The following is a 17,116-nucleotide window of genomic DNA, read 5'->3' as shown; positions in this document are numbered from 1 at the left end:
AGAAATAAAGGTTGAGGTGCATGGAAATTAAAAACATACTTGCCGTTCACATAATGCATAGTGACAATTCAAAATGTTAAATAAAGTTTTAAATAAACATTTAAATAAACGTAGAAATGTTGACATTTCATTCTGGATAAACCAATCAAATTGCATAATTAATCAGGGGAAATGCCGAAAATTATTGTGCATTTTTTGAGCTACACGTAATTCCTAAGTGTTAGCTCTTCCTGTACGGTCATAGTGTGAGACGCCTGTTGGCATTGTCCAACTGCATTGGCCGCTAATCTGCCACTCAAACCGTGAATGAATGCATCTGAACCAATACCAAGAGGCATTCACGGAGACCACATGTAAATATCACATGTGTGAAGCTCTAGTTGCACAAAAAAATATACTAATCAGACAATTGTCATGAACCATCAAGTTACAATGCTGCCCAATGACATAACAATTATGGGTAATGTACCCTGGTGACATTCCACTATTTCATTCTACCTGGACGCTACGGAAACCAGAATGACTGGGTACTGTACCCTCTGTTCAAATACCGGCACATTCCAATGCGTAAATATACAAATCCGTGCATGTCAATGTACCAGATACATTATCAGAGACCACAATCTAGGGTAATGTACCCTTATTAATAAGCATTTCCTCAATCAATGACTCAATTAATCAAATCCAGATATGGATCTCTTTTATATCAGGAGTGTGGGAACTGGTAACTTGGTGTTAGTGGTCAGGAAAGTGAAGTGATAAGAAGGTGATGTGCATAAAATCTAAATAGAAGAAAAAACAGTGCACATTAAACAGGGGGTAATGTTGATTACTGGAAGGGGCGAGGCAAAAATGCAAGACCTGTTCTAATCATTACAGTATTCTCAAGAAGTGGGAAACAACGATGTATCCCATAAATTCATTTCTTCTACCACGTTGCCACGCTCACCTCACCTACCTCCTACTTATTAAAATAATGTACATTTTCTAAAAAAGAAACACAGAAACACTGTGATGCTCGTATTACATAGTCTTCCAGACTAACAAAGTTACAATATATAGGGCCTCTAGCGGCATCCTATATGTGTGGCCAGCTCTTCACCTGAATTCAATCTATTCGGTGCCTTAGTACTTAATTCAATGAAGTACCTTGACTCAGATATCCTTAGGGTTTTCTCACGCTCTCCTCCCCTGGGATGTGGCAAAATCCTATCAATGCCCCAAAATCTTAATAGATTGCTGGCACTTTGATGCTGCATCTCAAAATGTCTTGCCGCTGGGTAGTTGCAATCCCTGTTGGTTATGGCCCGCATATGTTGTAAAATTCTAGTTTTGAGTAACAGCTTTATGCTCCCTATATAACGTAGACCACAGGAGCGTTCAAGCATGTACACTACAAAATCGCTGGTGCAAGTGATACGTTTCTTGATCTTTTTCATTCTCCTTGTTTTCGCTTTTCGGAGACTGCCACTTTCCACCCTGTAGCGGTCTGTACTTGGGCTGTGTCTACATGCCTTACAGGAATTGCACCTCTTAAAACCAACGACACCATCTAGCCAGGTGGCAGTTTCAGTTGGATTATTATAGCTATGGACTAGCTGGTCCCTTAAGGACCTGTATTTCCTCTAGGTTCTAGACGGTGCTTTATCAACTACAGTACCTATTACTGGGTCTGTAATTAACAGATTCCAGTGTCATTTCATGGCAAATCGTAAAGAATTAGATTGGACATTATAAGTGGTAATCAATGTAGGAATGAAAGTACGCTCTCCCTTTTCCTTCTGCTTCTTTCTTTCATGTCAATTGAAGTTGTATGCTATCAAAGCCAATCATATACGAAAGCAGTCCAATTGTATTTAAACCAATGCACTTACTTCACCATGTCATGTGATCAAGAGCTCCTTGCAGCGCAAAACGCGCCATGCCGACTTTTGCACAGAAATAAATTAATCAGCACAAATCCTGTGGTCCGTATCCGTTACTTTGCCTGTGAGACAACGTTGCCAGGAGATTGGAACTTTTGAGATATATCTATATATATATAGCTGTATATATATATGTTAATCCTGTTTTTTTGAATTATTTCTTGGGTCCTTGCACATGGGCGGGAATATTCAGTGCTTATGCCTATTGATGAGGATCCCCTGGAAGAGAATGGCGGTTATTTTGCCGACTTCACAACGCCAACCAAGTCAAGTGGAGTCGAACAATGCCTCCTATGAGCACGCAGGGGTACTACAACGAAAAATCTTCTGGATCCAACCTGACACCTGGAAGTTCACAGGTAACAAAATCTGCCGCTAGATTTCTCTATCACATACAGTTTAGAGAGAACCGGAAAAGGAAGTAAAAAGGTGGTATCGGAGGGAGAGGAGAGCAGGACTAGGCAGCCATGGATTGAAAAATAGTAAGGAGGGTAAAAAGGCATATGCACAACGGGAGGCGAAAGGAGATGGATAAAGCTCACGTGGAAGGGGAAATGAAAGAAGATACATAACAGTTGCCTTTAACCAATGAACTTACATATCTTTAGGATACCACCTCATTAGTAGGAGGAGACAATCCATCTCCATGCTTCTTCAGGACCATGTCAAAAAACATATAGGTAGGACATTTAAATGATAATGAGCCGGCTGAGCTAGCGTTCATGAGTTGCTTCCCTAGAAGATCACTTAAGCAAGATATCATCAGCTCATGACATGTTCGGATGATACTGAGGCAGTGATCAAGCCTGCTCATTACATATTAATTATCAAACTGGTTAAGTGCATGCCTAGCTCATTAGATATTCATTATCAGACTGACTGAGCCTACCACCAGCTCATTGCACACTCATGCGGCGGCTGAAACAGGGCACTGCTGCTCAGTACAAGCTGGGGTTCTCAGGTAAAGTTTGTGCAGGAAGCACATTAGCTTCTCTTCACAGATCCATGAGGTAAGTGGCTGATCATTATATATGAACAGATATGACTGAATAATTAAGTAGTTCCATGCGGCGCACTAGTGTCTTCAATGACAAACTTGTGGCAGCCAGAAGGACCATTCAAGGAAGAAACTAATCAATCAATCAATCAATCAATCAATCTGAGTTTTGTAGAGCGCACTACTCACCCGCGAGGGTCTCAAGGCGCTGGGGGGCGGTGCAGAGTGAACAGCTCCGTTAGGGTCACTCAAAGAGCCAGGTCTTGGAAGGATGGACACTCCATCATTATTAACTCATTCATGAAGACTTTGTAGACTCACTGCATGAACCTGTTGCCCCAGCTACACTCAGGAGCATTTCTATTCTGAGGTGCAGGAAGATGACATCATCATGCTGTGCACACCGATCCTAGAGCACGAGCCTCAGTGCCGCGTGTGTGGGGCACTTCACTTTCAGCGCTATGTAGCGGCAGTGCTGCGGCTCAGCATTTGGAAGGGAGATCATTATTAAGAAGCTGCTTCGGTTGACGATGGGAGTCGCCCTGTGTGTCAGGGTCCTACGGTGGGCGCAGCGGTACCTGCGACTCCAAGCATGGTTTATATAGGTCTGGGAACTGAAAGCAGTAGGTTATGACAAACTAAGAAATGCCGCTGGGCAACAGCACCAAGAAGGGCACAGACAAAAGCTTTTCTTAGTGGGCAAGAAAGCCCTTGAGACTGGAGGGACATGACAGCACCAGATTTCCATAAACCCCTCCTTAACTTTGATGCATGCTTAGATCAAACGCGTTGTGTCCTTCAAGCTCACCAAGACCCCTCAGGAAGAGCAACAGCCCACCTCTTACCTCTTCATGTCCACCGTTGTGACATTGAACGTGACGCCCTTCAGCCACAGGACCATGAAGAGCCGCTGGGAGAACGGGCAGTTGCCGATGCTCTGTCCATCACTGCCGGCCTGTGGAGAAAGCAAGGTGGTTAATTGGAACTCATGATGTAAAATGTAAATGTAAATGTATTTGAGCTTATATAGCGCACAGCTACCCGCAATGGGTTTCCCGGCGCTTGCTTAGGGAACCCGTCCTGGTATTCCCCTGTGAGATAGCCCCGGCAGGGTATCCACAAGGTGAAAGCCAGTTATCCCGCCACGAGGGGCCATTGTGGAGATTAAGCAAGCTATTGCCCAGAGTCGCAGAGTGTGAACCCGTGAGTCGAGAAGGCACCGGAGCGAGAATTATCGAGTCCGTGGAATTTTTAGCCCAAGACCCGCCGAGGCGGGGAATTGAACCCTGGTCCAGGGCCGATCTCAGCTTCCGGGTCTGCCGCCTCTAACCCCTGAGCCACACTTCTCCACAGAACCATCACAGGAGGCAACACAATTGTGGAGCAGAAGAGTCAACCACCACAGTCCACCCCAACTTCCTATCTCCAAACACACACTACACAACAGATCACCCAATAGAAATTTAGATCTGGAGTGGGGCCTGTAAGGAATGGGGGTAGGACGTCTTCACTGCAAAAGGAGTGAACGGTGACAGCCTAGCAGATGTTCTGCAGTCAGCCAATTGCCTGGACATTTGGATGGGAGAAGGTTCTGGGCATTCCGGGAAGTCACAACCCTGGTAGATTAATGGCAGTGAATGTCTGCTGCCGAAGGGAGGAGAGTGGAAGTTAAATAAAATGCCATGTCTAGTTTTCTGCAGGAAGCATGCTCACTTTTCATTATAAATTGTGCTGAATTTGAAACAGAATTGTGCCTGCCCCCTGAAATGATTTATGCTCACTGTTTCGAAAGAATTCGAAAAGCATTTTGAAAGAAAGCAGTCCTCTCCTAAAGTCTTTCATGGAAATAAGGCAACGGTCAGACCGGTGTCTAGGTGGGAAATGCCCGAGGCTGGAAGGACACCTGGGCGAATGAAGAAGTGGGCAGCAGGACAGACATCGGACGCTACTGCTGGGAAGTGTTTCTTGTTAATTTACAGCTAACATTCCTATGGCGAATTCATGGTAAAAAACTTTCTACATTTTATTTATAGCGGTATATTATTCCCTTCTTTAAAACAAGCATTGGCCATACCAATTGGTTTCGTCATATTAGTGTATTATGAAAATATGTCCTTGGTGCAGTGCAGAGTTGGAAAAGCATTCCAAATACACATGCGTGGCTTAGACAGGGCTTGAGGCAAACCCTTGCCCACTTGCAGTTGTCAATCAAACACAATAGGATTTTGTACAACAGGTGCTCTGAACTCACATTTTTAGGTCTCACGTGCGAATGCAGCGTAGCTGCTTCGCTAACGACACTATTGCTGCCACTTTGGTGCACGAAGGGAGAGAGGAGGCGGCACGCGGGCACAGGAGATGTGCACGCGTACGGAGTGCATATCTCCTGTCCGCGCGTGCCGTCTCCTGTGTCCCTTCGCGCACCAAAGCCATGCATATCTCCTGTCAGCGCACACCCCGTACCTCCCCTCCTTACCCCACTGCACGGACGCCCGCAAGGCAGGCGCTCTCTTAATTAAAGTCATCTGGTCACATATTTACGTAGTTAACATGGCGGCCTCATGCCTTAATTTGTCCACTTTTTGAACTGTTATCTGCATGCGCGGCACACAGCACAGTGAATAAATACCGCAGATTAACTTGAGTTTTAGGAACAAACCAGCCTTCTAATCAGGCTGTAGACAGGCCAAAAAATTCCACTGTGAATAGCTTTGTCATCCTCCTTAAAAAAGGCAGTTCTGAATCAAAATAATGCTTCCTGTCCGATTTATCCGACATTGCGTTTCTGGCTTACAAAAACTAGCCGGGGTGGGGGGTGAGGAAGGGGGCGATGCCCTCCCCACCACCTTCTGTATACTATCAAGCCCACTATCAGTGTGACTCTGAACATTTACAACCTCTGCTGATAACATTTCCTCTCTAAATCTAAGGGCAAACGTAAACCTGTTCACCCGACGCATGGGAGGGTCGAGCAGCACTTCAGTGTTATATATCAGAATGTGAAGTGGAAGAACAAACTCCTCCATTGTCACTTGTGTGAAGGCTGCCTGGAAGCGGTCCACAACAAAAAGTGATGTGTGCTTTCCCTGCAGCCACTGACTAGACTAGGCTAGACGTGATTGTTGAAAGGTCTATGTAAAGTTTTGCACACATCCGGTAAAGTTAACCCCCGCCAACTCTTATCCCTTTGGCTGCGGCGGCAATTTTGCTGCAGTGCTAAGGGGCGGGCGCGCGGCGCTCTGACGCTGGTGAGGGAACCGCTCCGTCACACCCCTCGGGTGAGCTGTGCTTGTGACGGAATGGTTCCGTCACGGCCCCACCCGCTCAATAGAACGCGCGGCGCGGCGAGCGGCGCATGACGGAACCGTTCCGTCACCAGCACAGCCCACCCGAGGGTCGTGACTGAGCGGTTTCGTCACCAGCGTGGGAGGGGTTAAAGTAAATCTTGTAGGGCAGAACAGCCTAAAGGAGGCACATGAGCCTGCACAGTGGGCGGTTCAACTAGAATTCCCAGACATAGTCCACAGCCCTTTCCTTTTCAAGCCGAGAGTAGGGACAAAAGATTGGAGCTGTGAGTAGAAGCAGTTCGACCTTCCTTGGCTCCCCCTTTAAACCTTCCTCACTATTCTCTAATCTCCAGTGCCAGCCTATGTGCCTTTAAAAATATATTTTGCTGATTAGTAATTTTGGCATCCTCGCAGCTCGCAAAACCTTATTCTGCCCTCCCTCCCCACCTGTAGAGACAGAAATTGCAGTCCGTTTAAGGTCTGAACACTGCACAGCGGGAGATACTCACTTCGTTCTATGCGTGCATAACTTTACACATGGAAGGAAAAGCTGCTCATGTTTGCCCTACTTGCTTTATGTACCACTAGCATTTCCTCTGGTGCTGCGCCTTGATTGTCATTTCCTAATTGAGCAAGGGTTGCATGGCACCCATCCGTTGTACAGCGCATCTACTGCCCTGTGACCTCAGGTTGCACGGTAGTTGGTCAACCCACTTCATTCCCTGGCTGTCCTCACTAAGAGGGAGAGCATTTTGTTTGATCACATGTGCACATGAGAAGGAGTACTCTTCAGTGCATGTGCTGGCGTGTTGGGGCTCTGGCCTGCTTCTTTATTTTGTATATTTTTCCAACTGTTTTTCCATATTACAGGTTTGAAAAATAAGTAAACAAAAACAATTCAATTTGCAATTCAAAGAAACTTTATTTCGGTCAATGTGACCTTGAAAGTGCAAGCTTCCAAAACCAATCATATATTAAAAAATTACATCAAGGCATACAAACAGCAATTTAAAACGGTTTGAAAATCACTATACACATAATTACATCATTCTGATATAATTATGTGTATAGTGATTTTCAAACAAACACGACCTCACAAATGCTAAGGACAGACCTATTGTTTTTTGCCAGTGTTTGTTCATTTTAAGTCTATCTTTGTGTTAGTTTATTCATGGTACTTCCGAAGACATGCAAGTAAATGTACATGAGGATGGTAGCCTGACATGTGTGGTTACCCAGTATCCTGACAGATTTGTCATTTATTAGGAGTTTGCATCCCTGTGCCACCAGGTCTTCGAGCCTTGCAGAGAAGCAGGTCCCACCATATTATCTCCTTCAGCTTTTCTTACAAGAAGCCATCTCCAAGGTTTTGCACAAAATTGAACTTGTGCAAAAACTACATTGTGCCAGGTTCCTTGTGTTACTTTCATAGTGTTTGCAGGGCCACGTCCTCGTGCTCAGGTGACTGGGCACACTTTGCGATTCTGCGTGCCCTTTGGTCTATTGCGGTGTAGTACCAACGTCTGGATTTAACAGCTAAAATCTAGACTCTATGTAACCCTATACAGTCAAATAAAATAAGAGTTTAATTTCACCTCAGATGGCAATCACTCTTGTTGGGTCACTGTAATTATTCAATTTTGCAGCCTCGATATTTCCTCAGAATTATAGATTTTCCGTATTTGCCACATGCTCCATCACTGATGCATAATCTGCAGATTTTAAAAATCTTTCTAGCTCACTGAAAACACAGCAACATGTGTTGTGGCACAGCGGAAGGCCCTTCGAAAAGACTGATTGTTAATATTTCTGGTACAGATTGCAGTGCTTGGGTGTCCGGCTGGTACTAATGGAGTAAAATCTTTCTCCAGATCGTGTTAACAGGTAAAAAAAAACAGAAATGAGGTAATACACTCACCAAATGTGCTGCATTGTCACATATTTTCCCTTTTCTTCCTCATAATTTAGCAATCCCTGCCACATAATTTGGTTCTCCTCTGCCTCATAATTCCAATAGCCGTCCTCTAAATCGCCAACTCAGGGCTGGTCTCAAGTATACCTGTCGAGTAACTTTAGGATCACAGCCAAATGACGTTTATTTCAACGCTCTCTTATGTGCACACACTGTTCAGGGCAGTTTTAGACTGCAGAATTTGAGCCTCTGTGATAGGACGGGGATGTTTACCGATGTTATAATTGGAGGGTGGTGAAAGTGGCGTAACAGGGCTCATCCCAAGCTAAGAATGCAGAAGCCGGATGTGAGCTCTAGGCAGCAACGCATAGGAAAATCTACACGCCTACCAAAAATACTTTCAGTTGCTTTAATTTCAGAGATGCTAACAGTGTTGTAAATGGTCACTTATCCTTCTCTGGGTGCTGTATTGGTTCACATTTAAATTGTTGTTAACCTGCAGCCGGCATAGCTCCGCCTTGACGTCCTCAGACGCACTCACAGCTTGGGTATTTCCGGGTACATGGAACGGTGCTGTGGATGTCCTCCTACGCCCTTCCGTAAGAAGCGTGTCGTCACCTCATCTGCCTGCGCTCACAGAGCTCTCTCGTACCACTGCTGAAGCCCAGCAGAGAAGGCACCTGACCATCAAGCTTTGACTGGCGCTCATGGAGCTCCTTGAAGTCATGACCATTGAAGGCTTACTTTTATTCTTATCAGAGGATCTTCATATGGGAACTCGATCCAAGCCCACTGGCGCCTGAATCAAAGAACTCTGCTCCCTGACTATTTAAACTCTGGTTTTTGGAATTTGTCAAATTGGAACCAGAAATGAAATAATATACGCTGTATATGTGGAAATAGCTTTGAGGAAGCCCCGGCGCAACTCGCCAATAGGGGGCGAAACACGTGTCGGCTGTCCATGTTTTGTTATCAAACAATAAAGATGTCTCACTGCAATCTGAAGTAGTTCTGGTCTTGTATGACGACTTCAAAGAACGGATATTAATCCAAACAAGTATTTGCTGATTTCTCTTGGAGTACACACTCTCTTTTTCTCAAACCTGTCTTCCTTTATGAAGCTCAAGAGGTCCAGAGCTTCGAGTGTGTCTCCAACTACCTATAAAAGGAGCTTATCAAAGCGTTGTTCAAACTTGGGAATCTATGGACCTTTCTGTTTTGCTGAACACTATCTATAGTTCTTTCAGTCTCACCATTTCAGAACTGAAGCATTTTCAATATTATATACAACTAAGTCGTAGTTGGTGCATTTTTTTATCTTATGCAACAAACAACAATTGACAAAGACAATAGCCTCCACTTGCTGTAAGTGTGATGTTACTGGTTGTATTTTATATCTGGATGCAGTGACAGAGACAGCAAAATACCAGTCCAGCAGCACAGATGTTTAGCTTGGGGTGTTATATGTTACATCCTTAATTACATAGGTCACGCCCCGTGGAGAGACACCCAGGTTTTTCATCCCACTTAAAGCTCAGACCACATCTATCGGGTTTTATTGGTCTTTCATTTTTTAGGACTTTTGGGAGGGATCACTGCACACAATTTACTGATTTGAAAGAGTGATACTCAATTGAAACAGGAAAATGATGGCATCTCCTTAGCAACTTATGAATAAAGACAAAAAATGCACAGCGGGAGCAACAGTATTTGATGTAAACATTAATACAGTTTTTGCGGTCTGTTCCGCAGCGCCTCGAACCATGGCTGCAGCAGGGTCGGGTTGCTTTTGCGTTTTGGTTTTGTATCATATTTGCTACCCCAGAACTAATTGCAACAGCGCCGGTCTCAAATTCAGCAGCCATGTAGGCTTCCTTCAGGCAGTATAAGCAGTAATTGTCCCCCGCCCCCTCCTTCCCCCTCCATAGACGTCCTGGCAGTGTTTCATAGACAAGACATGGCCTGTATTAATTATACATTTAACACCTATGCGGCTCCTGGGCACCGCGGGTCGGAGACTCCACTGCTCGTCTAATAAACGTCAAACTCTGCAGCTGTTTGTATACTTTTTTACTGTACAACGTCTGACAATAAAATGTAAATTGAACAAAGCTCCCGAATTAAAAATGCAGAGCATATCTCATCGTTGACCGTGCTGGGGAGATAGCTCAATGGGCTCATGCACTTACTCCAGGGATTATGGGGTGAACTGCGGGTCACAAGTTTTAATGAAGATGGACGTCGACAGAAGAAATGTTTATAAAGCGCCTAGATGCTCGGAGGGAAGATTACCGGCATGTTAAACGTAAAATCCCAGGGGCCTAGCTATCAATGGTGCAGCGGGTGTAGTGGCACAGATTCCAGGGAGGTGACGACCCCACTGCATCCCAGTTATCGCTGCCTCGCCGGAGTCGGGCGGAGGCATTTAACCTGTTTGCAATGGGGCCCGTGATTCCCTTACTACACTGCTGGAAGTCCCATATTTCCCGCGCAGAAAGCGCGTGTTTAAAATGCCCATCAACTTAGTGCCTCCTTATAGTATATTGACACATGTCACCTCATGCGCAAGGGTCAGAATCAGAAACTTAGCAGAGATGTGTAACAGGACGTGAAGTGTAATCAGGGACACCAGTGAGCCTCAGAAGCGGTGTGGAAAAAAGGATAAATAAAACTCGAGGTAATCATGTGTTTGAGTTTGAGTTTGAAATTATTTGTAAAAGCGCGCGTACACCAGCGGTTTCTTGGCGCTACAACTGACAGACCACAGAGGAGAAAAAGAAAAGGGAGAAGGGACCATTAGAAATTATTCAAAGGACTTCTTGAATAGGTGGGCCTTGAGTTGTTTCCGGAATTGTGAATACAAGGTGAGGGATCGAATTTCCTAGGGAAGAGAGTTCCACTGGGACGGGGCCAGAGTGGAAAATTTAGAGCCTCCCCACTTCTTTGTTCGAAAACGTGGAACCATAAGAAGGGCCTGGGAAGAGGAACGGAGCTCTCTACATGGAACATAAGGGGTAATCTCAGAAGAGATAAAAGCTGGGGCTAAACCTTGACGAGCAAGGAAGGCGATGGAGGCGATCTTAAATTGGACCCGAGCTCGTACAGGCAGCCAGTGTAGGGACTTCAAGAGGGGGGTAGAGTGATGAAATTTCGGGAGGTTAAAGACCAGGCGGGCCGCCTGGTTCTGTATAAGTTGGAGACGCCGTAAACTATATGCAGGAATCCCCGCATATAGGGCGTTACCATAATCCAGGCGGGACACCACCATGGCCAAAATGATAAGTTTAAGGGCAGAAAAGGAAAAGAAACGGGACACCCTGCGTATGGTACGCAGTGCAAGAAAAGAAGCAGAAACCACAGAACCAACCTGGGAGTGAAGGGACAGTTGGGAATTAATTTTTATGCCAAGGGTTTTAACTGAGGTAGCAGGAGACGGGGAGGGGCCAAGAGAAGGGGGCCAAAACATAGGAGTCCAGGGGCTGGATGAACCACCTGTCAACACCAACTCTGTCTTGTCAGGGTTGAGTTTAAGGTGGTTGTGGCTCATCCAGTCCCGGATATAAAGCATAATAGATTGAAAGTTAGAAACAGAGGAGGGAGAAGAAGACAGGTCAAAAACAAGCTGGAGATCGTCCGCGTAGTTAAACACGGCGACCTCCATTTGTTGCAGGGAAAAAATAAGAGGAGCAATATAAAGATTAAATAAAAGGGGAGAAAGAGAGGAGCCCTGAGGGACCCCGCACTGAACTCTACGATCTAAATCATACCTTAGCAAAGAAAAGACAATATCTGCAAGAGAATGGTTTGCCAAAGAATGGGAGTAGAAACCTGCGGTATAGGCAAGTGATAACAAGGTTGAGGAGTCAAAACCAGTAGCCTGCACAGATGTACACAAACCAAAGACCTAAACATATCACCAACGTGGTATATCCTCCATGTATACCGATGCTCTAACTTAACCAAAATGCACAATGGCACCCTAGACATGGCGCGTAGGCGCACACTCACCAAGTCCCTTGAAACTGGAAGGCGAACCTAGGCCAGTGTGAATATACAATCGGAGCGATGGCCAAAGCACTAAAAATGGAGAGCAGCAGTACTTGAAAAACGTGTCGGACAACAGTACTTGATGACGTAAGAAGTGCAAAGGAGATCCAGCAAGCTAGCAGGTCCTGCGCCAATAGAATCTCATCGAACTGGAATAGTTTGGAAAACTCTCGGTAACTTTTTCGAGATTTGACGTCAGGCGCTTAACTGCACAGCTGCGACATTCTATTATTGTCTCTGCTGCCCTGGGCCCGGGAAGCCTGGTTTCATCCTGTGCTATTAGGGCTGAGAGCAGGTGAAGGAAACCTGCTGCATAGATGTAAAAGCCGAGCTCATTTCAGAAAGTGTTCGTGGCCATTTTGTTTTGAGCCTCGGCTTTACAAGACATAACTTTCCTTTAAGGCAAAACACAGCTACATACACAGCTACATATCTGAATAATACTCGTTTCTACTTAATTACAGAAAGGGGCGCAGCGTGTATTTATTTTGGATTTGTTTCTGTACAGTAAATGTTTAAAATGTACGAGCTGCCCGCGCAATTCATAAAAATGGATGTTGGATCCCGGTAACATGTCCAGCTATAGACCAATCTCCAGCCCACCCTGTGTTGTCAATGGCCTCTAAGTGTGAGTGCGCACCATGTCTTCTCGACTGGAAGCTCATGGCCTCCTCAGTGACTTTCAATCAGGCTCCAGACTTTGGGTTGGGGAGGGCACAATCTACGCTTGCAAACCCCAGGGAAGAAGTTCTCAACTCTCTAGACCAGGGGTCTTCAAACTGGGGGGTGCGACCCCCAATGGGGCCGTGGAGTGATAGGAAGGGGGTCGAGCATTCCCTTCACACTTCTGCCGAGGCCCATAGCTTCCGCCCCCCTCCTTCCCCTTAGTGTCTCTCAGCCCGGGCTGCTGCAGTGCAGTTCGCGCTGCTGTGGGCTCGGCTGGGAGGTGTCTGGAGTCTTATCTCCAGCCGCCTAAGCTTTTCACAAGTCTTTAAAGACCATTTGCATATTTACATGACTTTGTTTACTGGTTACCTAGGCTTAGTTTTTTTAATGGTTCCAGTACCCCCTGGGCCCCCACTCTGCCTATTCCTTACATTTGTATTTTCACACTTACTGCTGTAGTGTGAGAATGCATTAAATGAAAAGAAATATAAAGTTGGGTAGCCAAAAGAAAAATGCCTGCCATGTGTTGTTTAAAGAGCCCGCAGAGACCTGCTCTTGACACTAAATAGAGTTATAAATAAAAAAGTATGTATTAACTAGCTATGTGACTTTTCTGTCTTTGTTCTCTTTAATTATCAGTCATGGATCATTGAGGTAGCCCTAGAACACAATTAAAAGTGCTTTCTATTTATATTTGCTGTTCTATGTATTCACACATAAGTGCTAAAAATACAGCTTTAGGTGACTGCTTAATTCTGGGCTATCAAAATAATGAACTGTATCAGCACATTATTTATTTCCTCCACCGACGATCCCCAATTAATGCCATTATAGCAATAGTTTAACTTATATATGAAACCCTACGCTTCAAGTTTCTGGGAATGCACCCTGCATTCAGACAACTCCTCATTCTCGCCCTTCACTTTCACTCTCACCCAGCACTCACAGCGATCACAATGCACTCACACTGATCACAATGCCCTCACAGCAATCACAATGCACTCACACTGATCACAATGCCCTCACAGCAATCACAATGCACTCACACTGATCACCATGCACTCACACTGATCACCATGCACTCACAGCAATCACCATGCACTCACAGCAATCACCATGCACTCACAGCAATCACCATGCACTCACAGCAATCATAATGCACTCACACTGATCACCATGCACTCACAACATTCACCCGCTCACACTGCACTCACACTGATCACAATGCACTCACACTGATCACCATGCACTCACACTGATCACCATGCACTCACACTGATCACCATGCACTCACACTGATCACCATGCACTCACACTGATCACCATGCACTCACACTGATCACCATGCACTCACACTGATCACCATGCACTCACAACATTCACCCGCTCACACTGCACTCACACTGATCACCATGCACTCACACTGATCACCATGCACTCACACTGATCACCATGCACTCACACTGATCACCATGCACTCACAACATTCACCCGCTCACCTTGCACTCAGTGTTCACAATACACTCACACTGATCACCATGCACTCACACTGATCACCATGCACTCACAGCAATCACCATGCACTCACAGCAATCACCATGCACTCACAGCAATCACCATGCACTCACAGCAATCACCATGCACTCACAACATTCACCATGCACTCACAGCAATCACCATGCACTCACAACATTCACCCGCTCACCTTGCACTCAGTGTTCACAATACACTCACACTGATCACCATGCACTCACACTGATCACCATGCACTCACAGCAATCACCATGCACTCACAGCAATCACCATGCACTCACAGCAATCACCATGCACTCACAGCAATCACCATGCACTCACAACATTCACCATGCACTCACAGCAATCACCATGCACTCACAACATTCACCCGCTCACCTTGCACTCAGTGTTCACAATACACTCACACTGATCACCATGCACTCACACTGATCACCATGCACTCACAGCAATCACCATGCACTCACAGCAATCACCATGCACTCACAGCAATCACCATGCACTCACAGCAATCACCATGCACTCACAACATTCACCCACTCACCCTGCACTCAGTGTTCACAATACACTCACACTGATCACAATGCACTCACACTGATCACAATGCACTCACACTGATCACAATGCACTCACACTGATCACCATGCACTCACACTGATCACCATGCACTCACACTGATCACCATGCACTCACAGCAATCACCATGCACTCACAGCAATCACCATGCACTCACAGCAATCACCATGCACTCACAGCAATCACCATGCACTCACAGCAATCACGATGCACTCACAGCAATCACAATGCACTCACACTGATCACCATGCACTCACAACATTCACCCGCTCACCCTGCACTCACACTGATCACAATGCACTCACACTGATCACCATGCACTCACACTGATCACCATGCACTCACACCATTCACCCGCTCACCCTGCACTCACACTGATCACCATGCACTCACACTGATCACACTACTCACCCTGCACTCATGTGAACTTCACTCACCTGTCCCTCCCTCACTGCTCAATCTGTAGCTCACTCAAACAAGGCCATCACTAACCATGCATTCATTCGTCCCACTCTGCATTTACAGCCGAACCCAAATTCATATGGTCACCTCACTCACACTGCAGTCACTCCTTTTACCCTACTCTCACACTGTTGCCTCGCTCACCGTGCAGTCACTTGGGTACTCTTGTCACCCACACAGGGTTTAGAAATTTTTGTCAGGAGGGGGTCCTTACGACTGAAAATGTTGACAGGGGGGTCTTGGCATCCAAAAGTTTGAAGACCTCTGCTCTAGACTAAGGCAACACTCTGCCTGAATCTCCCTGGATCTTTCTGCAGCGTTTGCCATCAGTGACCATCGTGTAAGTTGCCAGCATTAAAAGGACAAAAAAACGCAAGACATTATTTATTGTTAATACTTTTTTAATATATTCGTTCACTTATTTTTTTGCATCCATTTTGTGGGGAAGCCGTGTTCTGTTCAGCGTTCTCTGCACCTTTCTCGTTTTTTTGTTCTGGACGGAAGTGAAAGCCTACCGTGCTTGTTTACAGTAGCCTTGCTCCTCAAATATTGTTGCTGTGTCGCCATCTCTCTAGGGACACTTAGCTTGAAAACACTCGACTTGCTAACTGCAATGTTACATCCGCTATGTTTTGCCTCTAGACACGTTGATCCCACGCAGACTGTGCTGACTCTGCCCCTCCTGATTCTGAAACTGACCAACTGCAGTCACCACGCAGTCTCTTCTCTCGGTCTTATGATGTCTGCCCTGCCACTATTTACTTCGGACCCTCACACACCCTCACACCCTCTCACCCTCACACCCTCACACACCCTCATACCCTGTTACCATCACACCCTCACTCACCCTCACGATCCCTCACCCTCACACCCCCTCACACCCCTCACCCTGCCTCACCCTCACACCGCCTCACTCACCCTCACACACCCTCACCAGCATAGCATAACAAAACAAAGCATAACAAAACAAAGCATAACAAAACAAAGCATAACAAAACAAAGCATAACAAAACAAAGCATAAAGCGTAGCATACAATGCTATATGTCTCACATTTGCGAAAGTTATAACTATTGACATTGTAAATGACAAAACTATTAATTTCGCTATTTTCAAAAACAAAACATTAATAAAAAATGTGTCATTTACAATACCAATAGCTCAAACTTTCCTAATGCGAGACCTATTGAATTGCAAATGCTTGTTAGAACTGCCGGTGCTGAGCGCTGGCAGGATTCAGCCCACTTAAAACACAGGGTAAAACTATAGTCTTTGGAGTAATTTGTACTGTGTCTGCAAATTTAGCAAACTGTTTGATCTTGGGCAAATCATACTCTACCTGTGCCCTCGGTCCACTAATGTGACAATATGCAAGCTGTAAACACATGTGACAATGAAGTAACGAAGGGCCTCTAATGAGGTTGAACAGTGAAGAGATGCCACGACTGGCTAGACGGGACAGCGAATAAATGCTGGAAATGTGGAGGGGTGGGCAGAGTGAAGAGATGTAGAGGCTATAGAGCAATTGGATAGTGATAAGATGCAGGAGCAGTGGAGAAATGAGGGGTATTTGAAGTGATGCTGGGACTGCAGAGGGACAGGGCAGTGAAGGAATGCAGAGACTGAAGACAAGGGGCAGTGAAGGAATGCAGAGGATGTTACAAGATATGACAATTAAGAAATATAGGGGCTGTGAAGAGATGGGGCACTGAA

General features: G+C 45.6%; 1 protein-coding gene across 1 annotated transcript in view; it reads right to left on the bottom strand.

Annotated features, from left to right (window-relative positions):
* Positions 1-17,116, bottom strand: part of CLIC1 (CLIC family member 1) — a 149,349-nt gene that overhangs the window by 22,863 nt on the left and 109,370 nt on the right. The window contains exon 2 of the mRNA XM_086924651.1: positions 3,768-3,877. Within this exon, the coding sequence (XP_086780777.1) occupies positions 3,768-3,877 (110 nt within the window). The remainder of the gene's footprint in view (positions 1-3,767; positions 3,878-17,116) is intronic.

This window comes from Lissotriton vulgaris, chromosome 5 (genome assembly GCF_964263255.1).
Source record: "Lissotriton vulgaris chromosome 5, aLisVul1.2, whole genome shotgun sequence".
Taxonomy (NCBI): Eukaryota; Metazoa; Chordata; class Amphibia; order Caudata; family Salamandridae; genus Lissotriton; species Lissotriton vulgaris.
This window is presented reverse-complemented; position numbering and strand designations above follow the sequence as displayed.